Source organism: Pezoporus flaviventris, unplaced genomic scaffold (assembly GCF_033815535.1).
Source record: "Pezoporus flaviventris isolate CSIRO_AGI_PZ_B2104156 unplaced genomic scaffold, CSIRO_AGI_Pfla_v1 ptg000035l, whole genome shotgun sequence".
In the NCBI taxonomy this organism is placed as follows: domain Eukaryota; kingdom Metazoa; phylum Chordata; class Aves; order Psittaciformes; family Psittacidae; genus Pezoporus; species Pezoporus flaviventris.
The window spans coordinates 2,250,620-2,261,036 of NW_026892583.1; the positions used below are offsets into that span (position 1 = coordinate 2,250,620).

Sequence of the window (10,417 nt, forward strand, 5' to 3'; positions counted from 1 at the left end):
TTTACCCTGGAGCTTTCACCTTGCAGGCTATTTCAGAAGTATCGTCAGCCAAAAACTGGTGCTAGCTAATGGGGTTTTTCGTTAGCTCTTGTGTAATGAGTTGGTAGGTGGCAGATCAGGCAGGAGTGTGTGTAATGGTGTGTTTTCAGTATAGAAATATTAGCCATCAAAATTGACTTTGCTATTACAATCCTAATCAAGCAGGTTACAGATTGACTGTCATTGGAATTAGAGTTGTTGTTATCTACTATGAGAAGCTGTCTCTGTGTGTTTACACATGTGAACTCAGTGCTCAGTACAACCCACGGTGCGTCTCTTGAGGAGTGAAGAGCAGGACGTCAGACTCTGCAGATGAAAAGTCAATTTTAATCTTAAAAGAAAAAGATGAGTGCTGCCCTTCACGCCGATTCAGGACTTTAATAAAGACACTTCCTTTTGCTGACTGAAAGGAGACAGAGCCAGAGTATGCCTTGAATCCTTAAAAAGGACCTGACTTGAATCCTAAAAAAGTACCTTACTTGAATCATCTAGCAGCAACATGCCTGACCATTAGCTGTGGGGAGAAGGGGTGGTGAGGAGCCTGCATTGTACTGCTGGCTCCCTTACAGACTTGCTGGGTGATCTCAAGCAGGTCATTCTGGATGTGCTCCAAAGCCCTGTGCAGCTCGTGGCAATATTCCCAGTGGTACCTTAAGAGTCTATAGTATGACATGGGAACAGTGGGACTTTCTATACAGGCTTTGATGAAACAGAAGCTCTGAGGTCCAAGCACAACCCACTTCTTTGGAAACAATAGTTGTTTTGTCTCTGCTTTGACTAAAGCTTTGATCCCTACAAGAATAGGTCTTTGGTAGATTTCTCCTATCTGCTTTCAGGGCAAAGTGTCAACTCCTTCCTTTCTCCTCCTGTGCCTCTCCCTAGTTTGCCTGCTGTGGAGTGAATGGACCAGAAGATTTCGAAGCTGTCCCTCTTCTTCCATACTCCCCTTTGGAAAGTGTGACACCGGAGGCTTGCTGCCAGCGAGAGCTCCAGAGCCGGGAAGGGATGTTTGTCAACAAGGAAGCCTGCCTCACAGGCATCGAGAGGTTTCAGAACCGACAGGTAAGGGAAGCCCAACACCAGGGAAAGGAGTTTGCAGGAAGAGATATGGCTGCAGTGGTCATGGTGATCATACCCATGGACCTCCAAGCCACATCCAACCCGGCCTTGAGCACTGCCAGGGATGGGGCAGCCACAGCTTCCCTGGGCACCCATCACCCCTTGTCTTACCACTACATTCCCTGATGAAGAGTCCCTCTCCAGCATCCTTGTATCCCCCTCAGACACTGGAAGCTGCTCCGAGTTCTCCACACAGCTTCTTTCCTCCAGCCTGAACAGCCCCAACTTTCTCTGTATTGGAGGTGCTCCAGCCCCTCATTGTCCTCGTGTTTCCTTACAATGTCACTACGACATGAAGTTTAAGAAACTTTGGAACAAGTCCAGAGGAGGCCACAAGGATGATCAGGGACTGGAGCACCTCCTGTATGGAGACAGGCTGAGAAAGTTGGGGTTGTTCAGCCTGGAGTAGAGAAGGCTGCATGGAGACCTCATAGCAGCCTTCCAGTATCTGAAGGGGGCCTATAGGGATGCTGGGGAGGGACTCTTCATTAGGGACTGTAGTGATAGGACAAGGGGTAAAGGGTTAAAACTTAAACAGGGGAAGTTTAGATTGGATATAAGGAAGAAGTTCTTTACTGTAAGGGTGGTGAGGCACTGGGATCGGTTGCCCAAGGAAGTTGTGAATGCTCCATCCCTGGTGGTGTTCAAGGCCAGGTTGGACAGAGCCTTGGGTGCCATGGTTTAGTGTGAGGTGTCCCTGCCCATGGCAGGGGGGTTGGAACTGGATGATCTTAAAGTCCTTTCGAACCCTAACTATTCCATGATTCTATGAAGTTCCTGACTGCGTTCACCTCAGCACTAAGAACTGTGTACAAGCCTCCTACTCTCTCCAGACGAAGCAGTGGTCCTCTTTCCAGCACATGACAGCAGATTGCGAAAGAGGGTAAAGGGAGTTTGGAAGCAGCGTGTGAGCTGCTCCTTGCCTGGCAGCTGGAAGTGGCTGGCAAAGGCACTCTGGGTGAGAGATCATCGCAGACGGCACCGTACTGCTTCTGCCAGGTCTCATTGCTGTGAATAGATGGGAAGAGAGAGGAGGGAGATGACAAACAGCAGGGAGAGAGAAATGTATTTTGAGGAAGAGGGTGAAAGCAGGTAACAGATTTAGCTGTTGCCCTTTTCCCCAGCCAGCTTGATCTGCCTGTCATCTGCCCTTAGGGTCTTTTCCTCTGTGCTTAGTCTTTGCCCTTTGCAGAGGGAATGACTCTCCTGTGCTGCTCCTCTTTGCCCTCAAGAAGTCACAGTTCCTTGTGGTCAGTGTGGGGTTATGTGTGGATGGATCCATTCCCATCCCGCTGCACAAAACCTTCCCCTCCATGGCACTGTACGTGGGTTTCTGCTTCCTGTGCTGGGTCAGGGGGTGAGAGAGATCCATGCTTGTAGTGCCTGGATCTGACAGCACCTCCTGTACTAATCATAGAACAATTTGGGTTGGAAGGGACCTTCAAAGGGCATCTAGTGCAAACCCCCTGCCATGAGGGCTGTGCTGAGAGAACAAGGTGATGCACTGCTCAGGTGTGTCTCACCACGTTTTGTCCTTCTTAGGGCTGCTACACTGTGATCCTGAACTCCTTTGAGACCTATGTGTACCTCGCAGGAGCCCTTGCCATCGGAGTGTTGGCTATTGAGGTACTTACCTTTGTGTGACTGGAAGAAAATCAGTGCTGGTTCCTGTCCAGCAGTGAGGTTCCCCCATTGCCAGGGAAAGCTGCTCCATGCCAGTCATGAGCAAGTTGTCAGCTTGTGGGTTTTAATTGCCTGGAAAGAGCTGGGTGCTTGCTCCTTTGCCATGAAAGGGTGGGAAATAATGAGTGCCACAACCCTGCCATGCTGGCCATGGGGGCTATGGGGATGCACCACTAGCCCCATGGCCCCCTGTAGTCATTGCTGTCATTGCAACTAGCAAGCTGACTGCTCTGTCACTTGGTTAATGTGTTCAAACTCTGCCTTTGCTTTAAAAACTTCCATTCAGGGCCTGAAACTGTATTGGTTCCAGAGCATCTCCATTATCCTCAGTTAATACCTGCTCTTTGGTGATGTTTCTGAGGAGCAGGCTTCTATCAGACATGATATTATCACAGAAATGATGTCCCTGCAGCATCGCTGGGACAAGGCTGGGTGCTTTCCCTGGTCCTGTGTCTTGTGTAAAGGAAAGTGATTTGGGCAGAGAGCCCCAGCAGCCCCCAGAAAGCTGAGCTCTGCCTGTTCTGGGCTGTGGCAATGATGTGCAGAGCAGGGACAAAGGATCCTGCTTCCCTGTGACACCAGGGCAGTTTGGGAATGAAGCCAAGCTGCTGCTGTCGCCACAGACAGTTGGGGCAGGGGAATAAAGGGAGGGATCACCTTTAAGATATAAACAGAAAACGTTTTGCCACAGCCTCCATGGGTTGTAAGAAGGGTCCCTCTTGCTGCAGCACTGACTGATGGATGGGAAGGAATGACAGGAGTGGTCCCGTGGCCATGGGGGACGTTTCCAATCTTCTGGAAGATACAGCTCTCTGTAGCTGATTCTCTGTTTTTCTTTCCCCGCCTTTCCCAGCTCTTCGCCATGATCTTCGCTATGTGTCTCTTTCGAGGGATCCAGTAAGAAGTGGCCCATGGACCGCCACATTCCCCACATGCTCAGACGAAAGAAGGAAAACGAGAAGAAACAAAACCTGAAACCACCCAAAAAAAAAAAAACCTTTATTTTTTTTAACAAAATGGGGTTGGGAAAAAAAAAAAAAACACAAAAAGAAGAAAAAAAAAAGAAAAAAGAGGGTTGTAATATATGAATGACCAAAAGGATTGTACTTCAGGGGCTGGAACTTTGAGGTGATGTGCACTACACTGTACACCGGACCCTTGCCCAGAGCCACCCACAGGAGCCCAGCACAGCCACCGATTGCACTAGAGACTGATGGAGCTGATGGGGAAGAGCAAGAGGACAAACAACGGCTGCTTTATCCCCTCAGCAATCTCTACATTCATGACTTTATCATGCTTTAGACAGCAAAGGACTGAAGAACACAGGGGCTGGATAAGGCAGCGGGTTGGCCAAAGTTTGTGACTGTCCAGGTGGGTTTGAGACGAGCGGTGGCGGCTCAATTAAGGAGTAGGTAGTCATCGTTGGTGTGGTTCTGGCTTTAATTCCCAGCCACAGAAAGAAAACACATGTTCTTCAGTGAAAGCTTTGCCTCTGAAACTTGTTGGAGAAGCCAACAAGGAGGTTGGCTTCTCTCTGGAGCCCCAAGCAGGGGCAGCGTGGTCTCGGTGATGGGACTCAACTAAGGAAGGCCAATGGTCAAGAGTTTGGTGCCTACCTTTCTGGTTTTACTAAGATTTATAGCTCCTTGTTGTGAAAGAGAAAGAGACCAACCATTTCCCTGCTGTGTTCCCATCTCCTGGGAAAAAGACTGGCTCTGGTCAAGAATCATTGATACTGCTGCCTTCCTGAGAAGGGGAGGAAATAGAGTTTAAATCTTGTCAGCCTTTGCCTTTCCCTTCATACTCGCAAAAAACAGTTTGTGGTGCTCAGCATAAATATTTGCAGTGGTTCATACATGCTCTCCAGCCCTATGGGGAGGGCCAGGCATGGTGCTGGATGGGGGAGGCTGACGTCTGCCAGCCATTCCCATGCTATGTGCATCATTTCTGCTCAGAGCATTTCCCCTGGGAGTCTCCCATAGGCTCACAATGCAAACATCAAGTCAGAATTGGTTTAGTCTGCCTGTTAGTTGCGTTTCCTCCTTGAGATAGTTTGACATTTAACTAACATGTCATCTGCTTAACCATTTGGAAGTGAACTTGGGGAGGATGCCTGCGACTGCGCCTTGGTCAGAGGTGACGATGGAAGCGCTGAGGATCCAGGTAGGCTCTGAGAGCACCCAGCATGCAGCTGAACTGCTCCAGCTGCTGCTCCAGTGGTCATGGTTATCAGGTCACTGGTTTCTCTCCTCTGGAAGCATCAACCCCTGTTGCCTTAATTGTTCATCTGGTCTCTCCCTGACCCAAAACTCATTTTCCACATGGGAAGACAGAAGGGCTGTGGTTTCTTGTTTAGCTTAGGTGTTTTTACACATTTTATAGGCTCAGATTATGCAGCCCTTTTATAGAGGCTTAAACCAGCCCGTCTGAAAGCTGTAACCACTTGCAAGGAAGGAGAGGGGGCAGAAGGCAGCAGCAAGGAGACGAGCAGTAACCTCATGCCCTGGCTTTGCAGCAGCAGGTACACTGGCCGGTCCCATACACTATTGGAGCTGTGTCCCTTGAGCTCTCCCAGTGGCACTGCACAGGCTACACAGGAGGAAAGGAAGGAAGGAAGGAAGCAGCAGAAAGCCTGGTCCATAGTAGACAAAGATTCTGTAATAGATTATGTATTAGGAAAAAGCTTTTTACTGTGATGGTGGTGAGACATAGAGAAGCTGAGGGTGCCCATCCCTGGCAGTGTTCAAGGCCAGGTTGGACAGGTCTAGTGGAAGATGTCCCTGCCCATGGAACTGGATGAGCTTTAAGGTCCTTTCCAACCCAAACCATTCTGTGATCCTGGATAAAATATCCAGTTTGGGGAACTGGGATGCTAAGGAACAGGAAGGAGCTATTAGAGCTTTTCCAAACTTCATTTGAGAACAATTTGCTCATCAGAAGGAGAGGCCTGGGGCAGGTAAAGCTGCAGCCTCCCCCCATGCTTCAGTCAGCACATTCGAGCAATGAAATAGGTTTCCAGGGCTGCTGAGCAGCCTCAGATGTTGCATTAAACCTCATGGAAAGCATTTCCGCACTCTTTCCCTCTGGGCCTTCTTTTAATGAGGCATTTTAGCATTAAATTCTCTTGTTTAATGAAGGAAAACAGTTTTGCTAGCCAAAACCCAGGAGTATTTGTGCCGGACAGCAGGTGCTGTGCTTAAGATAAGGAAAATCTGTTGCATCTACTAGTATTGCAGGGAATGGGCTGAGCAGAAGGCGAGCTTATCTGTTCTGCTTCTGCCTCAGGAGCTGTTGTTAGGGACTGTTCTGGCAGAGCAATTCCCAGGGGAGGAACAAAAGCATCAGCAGAGATGGTGATTTGGCTGGAGGTGAGTGAGAGAAGCAGAACTTTCTCCTCCCAGTCTCAGGGGTATTTTCCTCCCCCTTTCCCCTCAGTTTATTATGCCAAGGCCTGGCTTGTCTCATTGCAGAGCCTGGAAGGCAAATACCCTCGTTTGTGCATGGTGGGAAGTGAAGGGGGAAAAGGAAAAGAAAAAGGAAAAGGAAAAAATAAGAAGAAAAAAGTCTTTTAGAGCCTTTTTCTGCTACCAGTGGAGTGGGGAAAAAAACATGTCAGTGATGCAGAAACAACTGTCAGTGATGGGGAAAGCCAGAGCAAAAAGTGCTAAATACACACACTTGTGGTACTGTCCCTGCTGGCTTGTTTCAGTTTGGCCTTCCAAATTCTGCACTCATTGCTTTGTCTGGTTTTAGCCTCCTTGCTTTCCCTCTCTCCCTAATGGCAGCCTCTGTACCTTCAGAAGGCTGTTATTCATAGAATCATAGAACAGTTTGGGTCGGAAAGGACCATAAAGATCATTATTCATCTGTTATCCTGGCCTTGGCACCGCTGTTTCCCCTCCCTTACCTTGCCTTATCCCCCTCCCATTGCTCTTTTCTGGGTGAAGACTTAAATCCTCCCTGGAGCTGGTAGCGTGCCATTGGGAACACAGCTCGGAACCCCATCATAGGCCAGGCAGCACATATTAAACAAGAACTGGAGATAGCTGTGAAGATAACAGGCAAGCCTATGGAAGTCAGTAACAGGCAGAAGGAATTTCCCCCCTAGAAGACCTTAATGAACAAGCAAGCCCAGAAAGCACACTCCTGCTGTACGGAAAAGCATGTGGATGTGATGGTTTCGTCCCCTGTTGATGTGTCTGCTCCCTCTGTTGTACCGTAGTTTTGTGAACAGGAGGAAGGAGGAGCAACTGTATTGTTATGTTTAACAGCTCTGGTGAGTATTTGGGGGCCAGGAGCTGCTGTGCTGCCACCTCCTTTGCTGTAGCACTGTGCCTGCAGCCCAAGCACCTTGGATGGAAGTAGTAGAGAGCAGCCTGTGCCTGCAAACCCATAGCCCCTCCTGGTGCCCCTGTTATTTAATGCTCAAATGACTGTCACGAATGCCTGGGAAAAGGGCTGTGTGTGGAATAATGTTTGAAATCTATTTTAAAAAGAAACACAAAAAAAAAAAAAGCAAACCACCTGTAAATGTTCTTTTTATTAGATAGTGGAGCTAATTTATCCTGTATTCCCTACTGTAATGCTTTTTTATATTGAAAGGATTTGGTTTTGGTAATATAAAGCAGAACACAAGCCTCAAGCACTCTCTGCACGGATTTTGTGTGCGTTTCTTAAGAAAAAAAAGTAAAAAAAAAAAAAAATAAAAGAAAGATATTGTGACAGTGAAGTGAAACGGCTTTAATTTTCACTATTTGCTCGGTGGTAAGTACAGTCACTTTCTTTACCAGAGGAGAAAGAATGAACTCAGGTACAGCAGCTAAAATGAGGTATAAACTGAAGTGTCCCATTCTCCTCCTATGCCCCCCTCCCCACCCCAAGTAAAAACCCCTTGACCAGAAAGGAGGCCAGCTTAGGACAGACAGAACCTCTCCTTTGGCACCAGCTCCAGTTTGCCAGCTCTTAGGTAGGTGTGAATAAGGTGATGGAGGGAGTGATGTGAACGATGAGCTTCCTTCACCCTCAACAGTGAGGGCTCGATGAACACAAGGGTTTGGGTCCATCTCTGGCAGAGAAAAGGGGTCAGCCTTGGTGCTGGCTTGTACCCGCTGGGGAGCACAACTCCCAACCCTGCATGTTATACAAATGCAGGTAATTCCTCACAGGTTCCTCTGGGAGAGGGTTTCAGTCCAAGGCCTTTCTCACAGTTTAACATAAGGAAACTGAGGCCTGTGGAGATGGAGTTGTTTTTCTTCAGCAGATCAGTAGCAGAGCGTGAAGTGATGCCTCAAGCTTTGGATCCCAAATCATATGCTCAACCGCCACCTGCAGCTGCGATGCCTGCACTTCTGTCCTTAAGGATGCAGTTCTATACAAACATTGCAGCATCCTCCTCCCTTTTCCCCCATTCACAACAGGGTGAAGACAACCAGCTCAGTTGGGTTCTGGCAGCACTGTGGATGCTCTGCCTGGGCTCCATCCTCAAGCCACCCTGAGAAACTCTGTCTTTGACCTCCTCTGCTACAAACTCACCTCCTTAAGTGGGCCTGGCCATGTTTCTCCTGCTGCACCTTGCTGATGAGATGGGAATAGGCCAGGGACCACAGCCTTTGCTAGGCAGAGGCATCCATTTGCCCCTTCTCACTTAGTTGTAGAAGTAGTATACAACCCCAGTCCCATTCCATGCTTCCTATATGGTCCATTATAGCAAGATGGAGCAAGAAGCATGAAGATAAAAGAACTTCTTCATCTCTCCCCGTTCAGGACCAGGTACCAAGTAGCATGAAATCTCCTACGTGGCTGCTCTCTATGTTGGAGCAGAAAACATTGGCAAAACTCAAAGTGGTTTCACTGTGCTAAGACTTGCAGAGGCAGCTGCTAAGCATGGACAGAAGAGTCCCACCTCACCTGATTTAAAGCTCCTTTGGAAAGCTGCTTCCTTCCCACCTGATTTAACCATCAAGAGGTCTTTGGAGAACTGCTGTCACATAGTGCACTAACTCATTTCTCTCACCTGCAGCCATCTACAGACCCAGAGTCATAGCTAAGCTCCTAGAACCTGCAGCCAGCACACATGGGAGGACAGCATTAAAGGGACCTTCCATTTCCTTCTTATACAAGATTGCTTTTGCTGTGGTCAGTTTTACTTGTCTTTCCTAGAAATGTATCTCCCACCCCCCAAAAACCCCACGATCAAGCTGTGTATACATTCGTGTGACCCCCAAAACACAAAGAATCAAGCTTCACGTACCTATACCAACAACTACAGCCAAAGTGCTGCACTGATGCCACTGCAGCTGCCCATGCAAGTGGTGTGCAGGGTGACAGCAAAGCCATCACACACAGCTCCCACACGCAGCACCATTCTGTCTGATTTGTGGTACCCACCAGGCTGCACTTGATCGTTTCCTGTCCCACAGGGAAAAGGTTTCCCTCTTAAAGACCAGTTCTTCCACCTGAACAGGAAGGCTCCTCTTGTATCTAAGTTTTAGTTGCTCAGTATCATATCTGGGAGATGCTGAAAGCAGCTTGGCAGGCACGTGTTCATGGCAGGCTCCAGGATTCAGGATGTTGCCTCTCCATTGGCCTTTCTTCTCAGGGAAGGAAGAATTACAATTGTGATGTTTCCTGGTCCAAGTATTCCCAATATTCTCACCTGACAGACGTTCTGCATGGCCAGTAGGTACAATGCACACAGTGTCCCAAGTTTATGCAGCTGCTTCTAAATGCCAAAAGCACTAACACGACATACAGTAGCTACCCACTACCTTCTTCTAACTCTACTAAGATATTAAATAGCCGTAGATCCCGGTCTCACCAGCAGCTTGAGCATTGTTGTTCACACAAGCATTTCTATTTCAATAGGCATCTTTATACTGGGATTTTGGGATGTCTGCTCTATTCCAGGGCATGCTTTGATCCAGTCAACAGTAGTGCATGAGTAAGAAGTCCATATCCTGTACACAGACCTTGGGGCTTTAAGTCACATGGAGAACAAAAAATGCCACCCTCCAGCTGCGGACAGGGATAATCTGCAAGGAAAGCACTAGGAAGTACAGCAGCTAACGCTGTTAAGCCCAGGAGGTGTTGGAGAAACTAGCCAGTGAGTACTAAAGCACATTTCATCTGTCCTTGACTGAGCTACAGAGGGAAACGATGCCTTCATGTGCCCTGCTCCTTGCTTTCTTCATCCCAGTAAAGTATCTTAATGCTACAACCTTTGGTCCTCTCTGCCCCATCCCTGGCAGTGTTCAAGGCCAGGCTGGATGGGGCTTGGAGCAACCTGCTCTAGTGGAAGGTGTCCCTGCCTGCGCCAGGGGGTTGGAACTGGATGAGCTTTAAGGTCCTTTTCAACCCAAACCATTCTGTCATTCTGTGATGCCTGCACACTAGCAGAGCTGGAACACCATCTTCCACAGCTGGGGCTCATCGCTACTGATCAGTATCATCAGTACTGATGCTCACTCTGCTCTTACAAGTAACCACAACAGCATTCCAGCCCCTGCTTAGCTAAAGCATCAGACCTACCTCACACCCCCCCCACTACTACCATCAGTAAAGCTGCACTTGTAGGAAG

At 48.4% G+C, this 10,417-nt stretch overlaps 1 protein-coding gene and 1 long non-coding RNA gene across 5 annotated transcripts in view; both read left to right on the plus strand.

The window, feature by feature from the left end:
- The window catches only part of TSPAN18 (tetraspanin 18), a 130,229-nt gene extending 126,121 nt beyond the window's left edge, over positions 1 to 4,108 (plus strand). For all 4 annotated transcript variants that reach the window (XM_061462213.1, XM_061462211.1, XM_061462212.1 and 1 more), the window contains 3 exons: positions 922 to 1,101; positions 2,701 to 2,784; positions 3,695 to 4,108. In XM_061462213.1, the coding sequence (XP_061318197.1) occupies positions 922 to 1,101; positions 2,701 to 2,784; positions 3,695 to 3,742 (312 nt within the window). In that variant the 3' untranslated portion in view covers positions 3,743 to 4,108. The remainder of the gene's footprint in view (positions 1 to 921; positions 1,102 to 2,700; positions 2,785 to 3,694) is intronic.
- Positions 1 to 10,417, plus strand: part of LOC133273736 (uncharacterized) — a 589,959-nt gene that overhangs the window by 196,927 nt on the left and 382,615 nt on the right. The gene's annotated exons all lie outside the window — the stretch shown is intronic.